The sequence below is a fragment of the Lytechinus variegatus genome, chromosome 15 (genome assembly GCF_018143015.1).
Source record: "Lytechinus variegatus isolate NC3 chromosome 15, Lvar_3.0, whole genome shotgun sequence".
Taxonomy (NCBI): domain Eukaryota; kingdom Metazoa; phylum Echinodermata; class Echinoidea; order Temnopleuroida; family Toxopneustidae; genus Lytechinus; species Lytechinus variegatus.
In genome coordinates, this window is record NC_054754.1 from 15,194,254 (window position 1) to 15,208,384 (window position 14,131).

A 14,131-nucleotide genomic window follows, 5' to 3' on the forward strand; every position below is an offset into this window, starting at 1 on the left:
AATTGGGAGAGCTGCTCGTATATGACATCATAAATTATAAAAACCTTTACAAAAATATCATAACTCCTTTAATCTCGGATGGATTTTGAAACCTTCCCCAACATGAGCAAAACCAACTTTTCGTCAGGGTGTACTTCCCCTTTAACCATGGAACTTTTCGAAAAGATGTCCCATTTTACTACATACCTCAGCCAAAGTGTTGAGCATCTGTGCTGAGTTGTTATAAACTTCATTGTTCGTCTCTGTGTCAGTGACATGCGGAGTGATGATAGGGAAGAGATCCCATGCTACTGACTCCACCAATTCCTAAGGTCAAAGGTCAAAATTTTTCAAACAATCTTTTCAAACAAATTAAAATGTATAAAAATGGCCAGAGTGACAAACCCCCAAATATATACAGGTCCATGTAATCAACATTATCAGTCTCCATCTCTATGAAATCTATCAGATCCAGACAAGTTTCTGCCGGTGCAACCCCATTTAAACCCGGATTGTGAACATGATTGTGATGAGTCAAAGTGATATCCAGAGGATTATCGCTTCCTTGTGGCTCCAACTTTTGGGGAGGGGGAGGGTGGAATGAAGGCAAAAACAGAGCTAATAATAATGCAGGCTCAAATGTGAACAAGATTTTAATGCCATACCTCTATACATTAATTGCACACTATTTAGAACAGTGCCCCCAGTCACACCTATCCACATGAATTCTGCTCCACCGATTCCTTGCTAATCCACCCATTTTAGCTAGATCTACAAATTATTGGGGAATGCTAGGAAAGAGTGAGCATGATTATTGCTAAAAAAAGACCTAGCAGAGACCTTTCTTAAGGGATGCCTTGAATGGCATCCAGACCTCATAGCTTTATAGTGGTTGTGCACCAGCCTTTATTGGTGGTTTCAATACCTGGACCAGTCAAATAATGCATGGGCCCGTATTTTGAAGTCAAGTTTAACTTGGACCATGGTCTTTCATATAAACTTGTGAAAAGGTGAAGAAAGCTATCATATTTATCCTTCCGAAACTGTTAAGAATGATTTGAGAGAAAAATGAGCTGATACATTGAAATTCTACTCTTAAAGGTCAAGTCCACCTCAGAAAAATGTTGATTTGAATCAATATAGAAAAGTTAGACAAGCACAATGCTGAAAATTTCATCAAAATCGGATGTAAAATAAGTAAGATATGACATTTCAAAGTTTCGCTTATTTTCAACAAAATAGTAATATGAACGAGCCAGTAACATCCAAATGAGAGAGTCAATTACGTCACTCACTCACTATTTCTTTTGTTTTTTATTGTTCGAATTATACAATATTTCAATTTTTACGAATTTGACAATTAGGACCTCCTTGCCTGAAGCACAAAATGTTAAAATAATGGAATTCCACGTGTTTCAGGAGGAATAAAACTTTATTTTACATGACAATGATGAGAAAATCAAAATATTTCATATTGCATATAATAAAATACAAAAGAAATAGTGAGTGAGTGATGTCATCAACTCTCTCATTTGGATGTAACTGGTTCGTTCATATAACTATTTTGTTGAAAATAAGCGAAACTTTAAAATGCCATAACTTTCTTATTTACATCCGATTTTGATGAAATTTTCAGTGTTGTGCTTGTTGAATTTTTCTCTTTTTATTCAAATCAAGTTTTTGTTGGGGTGGACTTGTCCTTTAAAGATTGATGGCACTACTGGCTATCCATAGTTAAAACACAACTGTAAACCAGAGTTTAAATGAAACAAGAATACATGCCTAATTGTCATGTACTCAATGTATTAGAAGAGACAAGGTTAATAATAGATTATCTAAAGGGCAATTTCCGTAAAATAATCAACCTTTTTGTACATCCGACCCCCATTTTACTCAAGTTATACTTCACTCCGTAAACTGACCAAGTCATGGTCATTTGTCAGCTTTACAGACTGTCATAAGGACCAGAAATCAGAGATAGAAAATTTCATGAAGGTCTCACATACACGGGTCAGATGTACATATTTTATGGAATTGCCCTAAATAGCTGAAGTGGTTGCCCTAAAGGATTATTATTGTCATCATTCTGTAGCAGTTCTCTTTTTATTTTGAAGAGCACACACTGATTGCACTTACCTTATAATGGTCATTCTGCAGAATTTCAAGGACTGCTGCGGTCTCCTCTCTATCAACTAGCTCTCTGACAGATCCAAGAAATGTAGACGGTTCCCATGACAACTTATCTTCCAGCTGATGAGAAAAATATACAAGAGAACATAATGAGACGAAAAATAGATACATGTCACGTCCAGAAGTAAAATGCAGTGAGCGCTGTTGAAAAGTGGTACATGTACCGAATTCTGTTGTTTCCTGACTATACTGGAAAATCAATGACAGAGGCCATGTGCGTCCACTTACAAAAGAGTTAGATCTAAAGATTGCATTCAAGAATATTTTGGAGGAAATCAACAAAGTGAAGGTGCGATGGGTCAGTCGGTAGAGCAGGGGTTTCGGATTCCAGAGACCCGGGTTCGATTCCAAATTGGTGAGCTAGTGCCCTTTGGTAAGGCATTAATCCTCATTACAAGGTCTCGCGAAGAGGACCATAAGCCATCAGTCCTCTGGTTGCTTGCTTACTAGCATTCATGCTTTCTTTAATAGCAATCAGGTAAAAAAAAATCGCAACCACCACAAAGTAGAATATCAAGTAAAAGTAACATTTTTAAAATCTCTACACCATCTGCCCAGGGCTCTTTTTTTAACAGTGACTGCAAAATGATTTTTCGCCGTAGACCTGTGGTCCAGTGAAAAATAGAATGTAAAAGATATTCAGAATCACAAAGACTGTGAAAAAATACTATTCTAGCCACTTCATTTCCTTATCTTATGTTAGGTTCACTCACCCAAATGTAGGCCTATCAGTGTTGTAGTCAAGGCTCAAACCTCCAAGGCCAAGGCTAAGGCCAAGGCTTTAATACCCAAGGCCAAGGCTTCAATACCCAAGGCTGAGGCCAAGGCATGGAAACCCAAGGCCAAGGCCAAGGCCTGAAAACCTCAAGGCCAAGGCCGAGGCCAAGGCATTTCAAACTTACGATATACAGAACAATGAGCTATCAATGCTTAGGCCGCTAGACATCATACATGGCAAAAATGTATGTGAGCGAGCGGACTGAGCGAATAAAGAATTTCACCCTTGTACATTTAAAACAAAAATAATTTCATGATAGATTTAGACATAATATATTATATATAATGTTTTTTTTTTGTGGGGGTGGTTCAGAGCCAAAAAGGCACTTATATACCAAAGTGGGAATTTTTGGTGCTAACAGATACATGTATTTTCAAAATGAGATTATCAACTGTGTGAAGTAGTTGTTTGTTTTGTAGAAATTAAGTTTAGCAAATTCTTTTTAAATTTATTTCTTATTGATAAGATAGATATTTTGATTTAGGGTTTACTTCTCAGCGAGAAAGTGTAGCGAGCAAGCAGTTTTGAAAAGAAAATCAATTCTGAAGTTGTAAAACTTGATTTTTGGTTAATTATGGGGTTAATGACTGTTAAATCACTAAATCACTGTTGCGTGATGTTGCCGGTACGAACCACGATCTCAAACTTCTGGACATGAGTAATAAGACATGCCAAAATTAAATATTCTGAGCTGTTTTTGTAATCATGAAAAAGATGTGTATCTAATTAAAGAAATAATGCTAGATAATGTACAGATCAGAAAAGGAAGCATTTAAGGACTGCATTTTTAATAGGATACATAACTCACCAATCAAATGAATGCGAGCGCAAAGTGCGAGCTAAAAAAAATTGTGACATTCCAACCTGAAAACTGGACATTCTAAGCAGGAATAGAATGAGTACCATAATTGATGCGAGTGCAGAAAGCGAGCCGAAAATTTGTGATATTCCAACCAGAAAACACCATTCTATACATTTTTGTAACCATGAACAGGATTACATGTAGTACTGTACTAAACAATAACTGATGTAAGCATGATTCAAAATTTGTGATTTTCAAACCTAAATGTATTATTTTTACTATTAAGGAAGGTATTTCTTTTTGAAAAAGGGCAAAATCATTCTGAAATAGAAGGCATTTTTGACTTTGGAAAAAGAGGCATTTTTTCCTACAGGAATTTTTTTTTTTTTGGGGGGGGACAAGAGAGAACAGAGCGCAAGCTGAAATTTTCAAATGCTGACTTGAAAATATGTCATTTTTAGGATTCTTGCCAGTTTTCATGTTTTTTTCTGCTTACAACCACTTTCAAATTTCAATTCTCATTTCTTGTATCTTCTACACCTATTTTACCTAAAAAACCAGAATAAAGAATACTTACAAAATAAAGTTATATTCAAAAGGATACAAAATAAATGGGGTGCACCCCATACCCTTAGTTGGGGGGGGGTAAATCTTGATTATATCCTGAAACATTTAATTATTAATAGTTATTAATAATATTGATAATTATTAATTACATATCATTATTTTAATTAATCATTATTTCTTGAACCCACATTGACACAAAAACAAATACGTTATTTCATTGAATTTTTTCCCTTTGTTTTGTCAGTCTGAGACACTAGACCCAAAACAAAATGTATACAATTTAGAAAAGATGTACTGCCTATCATTATTAACTAATTCTGCAGTATGATCTGCCTAACCAGCCACCCCCATCTTTCTTACGCCCTTACATGTTTCTCCTTACAATTTAGAAAAGATATACTGCCTATCATTAACTAATTTTGCAGTATTTTCTGCCCAACCAGCCACGCCCATCTTTCTTACCCCCTTACATATTTCTCTCCCTTATCCTCTCTCTCTCTTCCCATTCCTCTTTCTCGTCTGTTTAAAAATATATCAGACCCCCCCAAAAAAAAAAAATGAGAGAGAGAGAGAGAGAGAGAAGTAAGTTCCACCACCAAGAATAAACTTAAAATAGGGGGATGAAAGGAAAATGTGGAGTAAATTTGATATTATTTTCTAAACATACTGTCACAGTCTTTCAAAAAAAAACTTTTCTTATAGCAAAAGGGTGACAAATTTTGTTCGCTCGCTCGCTTCAATCGCTTTCAACTTTCTTGGCAGAAATTTTGTTCTATATGCCATGCTTGGCCACTCTAAATTTTTGGCTCATCATGCCATTGACATAGCCAATTTGGATATACCAAAATTAAAGTCTGTGTACAAGTTTTCCAAATCTTTTCAGAATATAATTAAGACTTAAATCATTCTTGTTGGCTAAAGAAAATAATACAAGGAAAATCCTAATGGAATAGAAATCAACCTTGTTATAAATCATTCCTTAGAGGTAGCTATGTTTAAAGTATGAAAGTTGTTGTCAAAATTGCAGTCAGATCTGTCAGAATTATTCCTTTCATCAAAGCACTATAATCTTGATCATAATCATTATTACTGTCATTATTATCATTAATATTGTCATTATCATCATTAGTCATGATTACAACACATTACCAATTAATAGTTATTTTTCATCACTGCTGTTTTCTTTGTTAGAATGTGATGATAATTCTTAATAATGATGATTTAACAATTACAATCGATGACACAGCTAGTACACTTACTGCTGTTGCTACAGTTACTGGTGACTGGTAGTTTTGACCATTAGTGTCATTAAATATACAGAACAATTGAAACATTTATAATTACTTATATAAAACAAATGAAAGTACAAAATACAAAATGCCTTGAAAAAGCCTTGAAAATGCCTTGAAATTTCAAGGCTCAAAATCCTCAAGGCCAAGGCCAAGGCCCTCATGTTCAAGGCCAAGGCTTTGAAAAAATAGGCCTTAAGGCGCCTTAAGGCCAAGGCCGAGCATCAAGGCACTACAACACTGAGGCCTATCTCCTGTAACCTTAATAAAATCACCTACAAAACATTCAACAGCCCCCCCCCAAAAAAAACCCAGACAGTCTTGTGACTTAATCAGAGCAAATAAGGATTGTTATAAATATTCCCTCTATCTCGCACAATTGTAGATTGGAATTCACCTTCTCCTACTACTAAAAATGCACCCGATCTGGCTACATTTATGAAACAGTTAAAAAAAGATATTAATCAAAAGAGTTAAATAGCAGCAGCTATTGCATGATGGCCTGCAAGTCAAAAGGCTCTTTGAGGTGATCAAGTGCAGTACAAGACAAGGCTATATATCATAACCTTGTTCATTGAATGAGTCCTTGACTTGACTACACTCATTAAAAGAACAAGTTTATGATATCATCTTGTTCTCTGTTACTACTACCTGTGTGGTGAAATATTATTTTCTCTTGTTCTTGGGGACAAATGCCTGACTTTTTGACACTGTAAAGTCTATGGGAAATAGCTCAAATGGTTAGGCGTCAGACTTGCATCTCAAACTGACATGTAATGGGTGCACAGGTTTGTGTCCCAACGTGTACATGAGTAATTTTTTTTCATTTTACCATTTTGTACATGGTCCTTCATGACTATTGCAAGGTATAAACGTTAAATTACCGTAATGGAAAATATATATATTACAAATTGTTTTTTTTCATCACATCTATGTCTTAAATTCTATCAATTCTAACATATGTTATCTGTCTATCTACATCTGTCTATCTATCTACATCTATCTAACTATCTATCTATCTATCTATCTATCTATCTATAATATATATATATATAATAATATATATATATATATAGAGCACCACAAGGTTCGGTTCTTGGTCTGTTGCTTTTCCTTATTTGTATTAACGATATTCATTCTTCCAAATTGCTCACGTAGGCCTATGCTTTATATACTGATGACACCTGTTCATTACTTTCTCATAAGAACTTGCAAAGTCTTATTCGGGAGGTAAATACTGAAATTTGTCATGTTTACGCCTGGTTTCGTTGTAATAAGCCGTTACTGAATTCAAGTAAAAAAAAATGTGTTTTATTTAGAACAAACAGAAGAGGCTCATTGATAATATAGATCCAATAATAGTTGGTGGTCAACAAATTGAATTCAGTTCAAGTGTGCAATTTCTTGGTGTCACAGTTGATATTTGTCATGGAATTATCACCTTAATAATGTATGTTTTTAAAGTATCTCAAAATGTTGGTGTAATATCAAAAGTACGATATTTCTTACCTCAACGAACATTGGTTTCTTTATATAATTCTCTAATTGCACCACATTTAATGTATTGCAATATTGCTTGGGAGCATACATATAGGACTCATGTACGTAAACTACAAGTTCTTCAAAAGAAAGCTGTATGATATGCAACAAATTCAAATTATCTGGCTCTGAGTTTCACACTTTTTTTTGCAGTTGAGTATGTTACCATTTAATAGATAGAAAATGAGAATAAAGACATGAAAGGGGAGGGAAAAGAAAGGAAGAGAAACTAAGAAAAAGAGAAGAGAAAGGGAGAGATAGAAGAAATTGCAAAAGAAAGGGGGAGAGAGCGAGAAAGAAGAGAGGATGAAACAAAGGAAAAGAAAAGGGAAGGGAAGTCAAAAGGAAGGGAAGAAAAGAGAGGAATTGAAAGGTGCGGAAAAGGGAAGAAAAATGATAAGGAATGGAGGAAGAAAATGAGAAAGAAAAAGGAATTAAGGAAGAGGGAGATATGAAAAAATAAAATATGAAATAAAAAAAAGGGGAGAGAAGGGAAAGGAGAGAAAAGAGTAAAAAGATAAAGAGAAATAAGAGAGGAGAGAAAAGGAAGAGAATAAAGAGAAAAGAAGAAACATGCTTAAGAGAAGGAAAGAAAAAGAGAAGTGAAATGATGAGGGAGGGAAAAGGAGGAAGAATGGGAGAGCTTTTCAGCCAGACTGCACCCTGATCACATCTTAACAGAACACGCATTCGGCATTAGCAGGGTAGAGTTGTTTTTCTACCTCGCTTCCACCCTGGTCTGAGCAGGCCGAAATTTTGAAAAATCTTTCCCGACACTGTCCTGCTTTTCTCCCGGTGGGAGCGTCGTAACAGAAGTGGGGGATTTCCTTCGCCCTGCTTTTATCGGGGTAGGGCAGTCAAAAAAGTGTAGACGGGGTAGTAGTGAATAAGAAACCCATAAAATGTGTGTGCGTCAGAAGTTTAGCTGGAAGAATAATAATACTTTAAGAAATTTGGAAATATATAGTTTCCTGTTATACTTCCTGAAGAAGTATTGATTCCATGTATTGATATATTATTGAATATGTGAGATATGCCCATCATTACATAACACGTTTATCTAGACGAAACAAACTTGCTAATATGTCAAGGCTATCAAGACTTCTTTACCAGGATGCATCACATGTAGAGTTTCGTCCAAATGGGTGGATGAACCTCTATGATTTCGTGATATTTTTTTTTGATTTGTCACTCTCAAACATCATTGGACAAATCTACATGTAGGAGTGACGGTCTGTGGAGGTGGAAAAATCAGTGAGTTTTTATTCATTTTTTAATTGATACTTTTAACTTAAAGTGATCTTTATAATATAAAGCTATGTTATTAGACAAGGGATGGGGAGGAAAATAGTTGATGTTTTTTGTCCATGCTACATGTACGGTATGCTGCCGAGAATGATATTGGCTATATAGTCTATATTATAAATCTTACCTCATTCCTCATGAGTGCTTTTATCCTCATAACTGAGAAATCTTAGGGTTAGCGTGATGTAGGAGTCTAGCCCCATCCCATACTTTTCGCTGCATGGCGAATATTACGCGCTAACAGGTGGTGTCGCCTAGACATGATCGCGTGAACAAGTGCTGCCTTGGCTGGCAAATATATGGCATGCTAAACCCTAGACAGGAATAATCATCATTTCTGGGGATTTATTTAACAATTTCTGACACTTTACTATCATCCCCATTCACCGACAGTAGGGTTACACTTCGTATTTCCGAAGCTTCGTAATTCCGAAGGTTCTTTATTCCGAAGGTTCGTAATTCCGAAACACGTAAATTGCCTATACCTCGATGTTCGTTAATCCGAAAACGAAAAAGGGTTCGTTAATCCGAACATTTGTGGCGTAATTCCGACGGTTCGTTATTCCGAAGGTTCGATAATCCGAAAACGAAATAAGGTTCGTTGTTCCGAAGGTTCGTTAATCCGAAAACGAAATAAGGTTCGTTGTTCCGAAGGTTCGTTAATCCGAAAACGAAATAAGGTTCGTTAATCCGAAAACAAAATAAGGTTCGTTTTTTCCGAAGGTTCGTTAATCCGAAAACGAAATAAGGTTCGTTAATCCGAAAACAAAATAAGGTTCGTTAATCCGAAAACAAAATAAGGTTCGTTAATCCGAAAACAAAATAAGGTTCGTTAATCCGAAAAATGAAAACCGGGAAAGCAGAGGCAGAGGCAAGGGGAGGGGGGGGGGGGGGGGGGCGGGGGACACTGTTGCCGTTCAATTATCATATGAGGATGGGAAGGCAAGGGCCTTCCGAACGAATTTTCGTTGGGGGTAAAGCCAAAAAATGAAACTCATACGTCAAAATTGGGACTGTGGTGATATTTTCACCTTAAGATTATCATCTGCTCGAAGTCATTGCCTGTTTGATAGTGATTAAGTAGAGAATAACTTTTTTGAAGTGACTTCTTATTATGGCAAAATGTATATTTAGGCTTTATTTTTCGGGAGAGAGTATAATGAGCGAGCGGCTTGGTAAAACAAATTCAAAGGTGAAGTTGTATAACGTTTTTTGTGGTCAGTTATTCTTAAAATGGCATTATTGCGAGGTGTTGCGAGCGTGAATCACAAGCTAAAACTTTAGTTTATTTCAATAAAAAATGAAAATTAGTTTTTAAAAATCCGAGCAGATTTCTGCTGTCATTAAAAAGATGTGCATCTAACTAAAGAATTAACACGAGCGCAAAACGCGAGCTTAAACATACTGACCAGAAAAGGAACCTGTTAAAGAAAGCATTTAGTGACCTCTTTAGGATGCATATTTCACCAATGGAATGAGAGTGCGAAGCGCAAGCTGAAAATTTTCAATATTCCAGCCTGAAAACTTAACTTAACTTGTATACTTTAAAAAGAGTATTTTATTTCGAAAAAACATGAAAAACGGCATATTTATTTTTGAAAAAGGAACTTTCCCATTTTGGAAAATATTAATTCCCCTGTTTTTTTATTACATTTTTGATGCCCCCTGCCTCCCTCCCGGCGGATCCAACTTTCGTCAAATAGAGGGGGGATTTTTTTTAGCCATATTTTCCTTGATCGGCAGTTTTAAAGTTTATTTTTGTTTGTTTCTTTGAAAGGGTAGTCCTAACAGTCAATAATTAGCTTTATATTTATAAAATAAAGTAAATATGTAATAACATGATAAACCCCTTTTAAATAATGCGAGCGCGAGCTATATTTTTTTAATATGATGGGCAATATGTTTGTGATCTTCAAAGCGAGATGCCTATGTAACTAAATTTAGATAATAACTGCTAGCAAGACGCGCCAACAGAATTTTTAAATATATAAGCTCTGATCTGATCTAAAGGGGACATTTTAAGAACTTTTTGCAGTTAGCCATGAAGACGATGCGTGTTTTAGCCAATGGCGGCGGAACGTTTTTTTTTTTTTTTGGGGGGGGGGCAAAGTAAAAAAAGGGGCCAATAGGGGCAATTTGTTGCAAAAGGATATTTTCACCATTAGATTATCATCCAAGAATGCTATAGAATGTCCAGTTTTCAGGTTGGAAAATCGGAAAAAATTTGGCTCACGTTTCTCGCTCGCATCAAGTATTGTTTATTGAGGAACTCATTCTATTCCTGGTTACAAAAAAGAAGTATGAAATGTCCAGTTTTCAGGTTGGAATATCACAAATTTTAAGCTTGCGGTTCGCGCTCTCATTATATAGTTCGTGAGATATATATTCTATTCATGAGTCACTAAATGCAGTCCTTAAAAGATTACTTTCTGAAGCCTGTTGCATAAAACTTTTTACCTGAGAAAACTCTGGTAAAAACTGAAAACTAAGGTTAATCTGATTTCCGCCAATTACTTTAGCACAGGGCAAAAACTCCTGAAAAACAACCTGAGTTTTCTCTGGTAAAAAGTTTCATGCAACGGGCCCCAGGTCAGTATATAAACAAATTACAACTCGCCCTCGCATTAATTCTTTAGAAAGATACACATCTTTCTCATGATTACAAAAAATGCTCCGAATGCTCACTTCACGTCTTGTTACATGAAATGTCTACTAGTTTCAGCTTGCGATTCGCGCTTTCAACATCTCACATGGATCATTATTAGTATTATTTTTATTTTTATTACCAGCAGAAGCTGTTATTAAAAATGACATCCCCTCCAATACAAATCCTATTATCTAGAGGTTGCTCGCACGCTTCCAACACACTTGATCCCCTGCATCTTTAATTAAATCATTTGCTTATAGGCATCAATTGCTCAGATAAAATCGAAATTAGCCTATGCTTGATCAGGGCGCCATTCTTAATGAAATACATGCTTTGGCCCCAACACACATCATCGATCGTTATTACTATCATTGCATAATATCGTGTAATCTTGTAATGACAACATCGTTTTTGTTACCAAAATGAATTATTTTCATTTTCGGAAATACGAACCATATTTAATTTTCGGATTAACGAACCTTATTTCGTTTTCGGATTAACGAACCTTATTTCGTTTTCGGATTAACGAACCTTCGAATTACGAACCTTATTTCGTTTTCGGATTAACGAACCTTCGGAATTACGAACCTTATTTTGTTTTCGGATTAACGAACCTTCGGAATTACGAACCTTATTTCGTTTTCGGATTAACGAACCTTCGGAATTACGAACCTTATTTCGTTTTCGGATTGACGAACCTTCGGAATTACGAACCTTCGGAAATACGAACCTTCGGAAATACGAACCTTCGGAATAACCGAACCTTCGGAATTACGAAGCTTCGGAATTACGAATGTATGCGGACAGTAGTGTGTTAGTGCGAGCCCTCATGTGTAATCATATCGCCCCATTCGGGCCAAGTGTTCTATCTAGATTTTTTTTTTAGGTCTAAATGGCATAATAAAATCTTTAACGATGGCCCACATTTTTCTTTAGACTCTATGCTTTCTTTTGATGCTACATATTAAAGTAAAATATACCAAAAATATATGTCACCGGTGATTTATTTTTTTCTTTTTAATTTTAAATTTTTTTTTATTTTTAAAATTTTTCTGCCGGAGAGGAAAAAATGGCAGCCATGTGTTGCTGCCCTCTACGTTAATTGAGTTATGCTTTTATCAAGGCTTTCTGATTAGAATTTTCGATATCCTGGCCAATCAATGCGAGCGAAGTTCCAAACGCAGGCACAGACAAGCGCAAAGCAGTGGTACGAATCGCGATAAAGCCTATATAGCGACTGGTAAATACATCTGTAAGGAATAAGGATGATGACATCATCCAAGATGGCAACTTACGAGGACCAACGAAAGGATCGAGGATGACTACATTTGATCATCATTTGAAAGGAATTAGCGGTAACTGCGGTCTACGGTACAATATTATCATATATTTTCTCGTAAATTTTGATGTAATTTTTATCTATAATGTGACATTTTATGTACAAAAAAAGATCTGAAAATCAGGTTTCCACCGAATGTTAGATCTAACATTACTGCTAATACGTTGTCTTTATGTACCGGCCAACAACTTTTAAGACTTCATTCTATGTATTGGTACATGGAACCAATGCAATTCAGCGAAACAACCAAATACAGAGACTGAATCTTTTGGTCTAGATCTAGCTAAAGCTAAAGTCCAGTTTAAGTTAAGACGAGTTCTAAACTAAACCCAAACAAAATTACGATCAGGAGTTCATTTGGTTGAAAATGAAAATGAGTAAAATTAAATCTGTTCCTCTCAACACATAGAAAAATCCCAAGAGTTACCTCAAAATTTTGGCCAAATCGTGGTTTCGGGAACCACTTGTCAATTTGTATAAGCGCGTTGTGGACAAAGACCAACATGACCAAAGAAAGTGAATGAAGGTGGAAATAGGGAACTGTGCGTGTGACCAGGCGCGTAGCCAGGGGGGCGGTCGCCCCCCCCAAAACGTCCCCAAAAAGAAAAAAAAAGAAGGGAACAAAGAGAGGAGAAAGGAAAAGGGAAGAGAGGAAAGGGAAGAAAGGTAGCTTTGTGTTTTTTTCTTTTTATTCTTTATTTTTTTCTCAAAAGAGAAACTCCTTCACTCTTCTTGCTCTAAATTCATATATGAATTTTGCTTCCGCGCTGTGCGCGGTTAAATGACAATATTGAAGTTCTCCATTGTTCCCCCACCTTTTCTCTAACCCTGTTTTTCCACCTCAGCTATGTGCTTCTTGCCAGTTAAAGTTAAAATTGTATACATTAGGGCATTAATTTGAGTAAGGTTAGGCCGAAGTAAATACATGGTGAAGTTATCTTTTTTTTTCAATTGATCGCGCAACTTCTGGTCTGGTCGGCTCCGAGCGGGTAAAATCTTTATATCAGTTTCTGCCGTCACCTCCATAAAGTCAGCTTCTCCCGCTTTTCAGCTCATTACTATAAACAACCATAATTTGGGGGCAAACAGGTTCCTAATTTAAAAAGAGGAAGGTATGGAATTCGTGTTGTATTAAATAAAAAAGTACAATATTTTTTTATCAAATTGTATTAAACTTCATGTCATTTCCCTGTATACATTCATCTCCTGTCCTGTTTTGCACCTTCAGTTTGAAATTTTGAATGGCACTTAAGTTTCTTTATATTCAAAATGAAGTGCTTCAGGATAAGTCAAAAAAATTAATCATCCTTTATTATATAGATAGATAATTTCAATAAATCACAGAAGTTTCAACTTTATGCGCACTATTTTCCTTGTAATGAAGTTCAATAATCTTAGAAAATCAATTGAATTAGAGACGATTGGGTATTAGAGATATCTACATTTGATGAAACGTCCATCCTTTGAAATTTCAGAGTTTCATTGCTCTGCGCGGGGAGGAATATCTTCCTCTACACTTCTTCTCCTCAGTTTTGCGAGTTAAAAATATGCACTGATGCTAAATTGTTTGTAATCAAATCTGATCTTTCCAAAGAAAGTTTCAATATATCTTGAGAATACCCTTTTCTCGGACCCTTTTTATGGTAGGCACGGCCGTAGTCACTAGATGGCGCTGTCGCGGAAGTGCTCAAAATTT

General features: G+C 35.8%; 1 protein-coding gene across 1 annotated transcript in view; it reads right to left on the reverse strand.

The window, feature by feature from the left end:
- LOC121428676 (glomulin-like) overlaps nucleotides 1-14,131 on the reverse strand; it is a 39,494-nt gene that overhangs the window by 19,721 nt on the left and 5,642 nt on the right. Inside the window, exons 2-3 of the mRNA XM_041625473.1 lie at nucleotides 2,116-2,229; nucleotides 187-306 (exon numbers count right to left, since the gene is read on the reverse strand). Of these exons, the coding sequence (XP_041481407.1) occupies nucleotides 187-306; nucleotides 2,116-2,229 (234 nt within the window). The remainder of the gene's footprint in view (nucleotides 1-186; nucleotides 307-2,115; nucleotides 2,230-14,131) is intronic.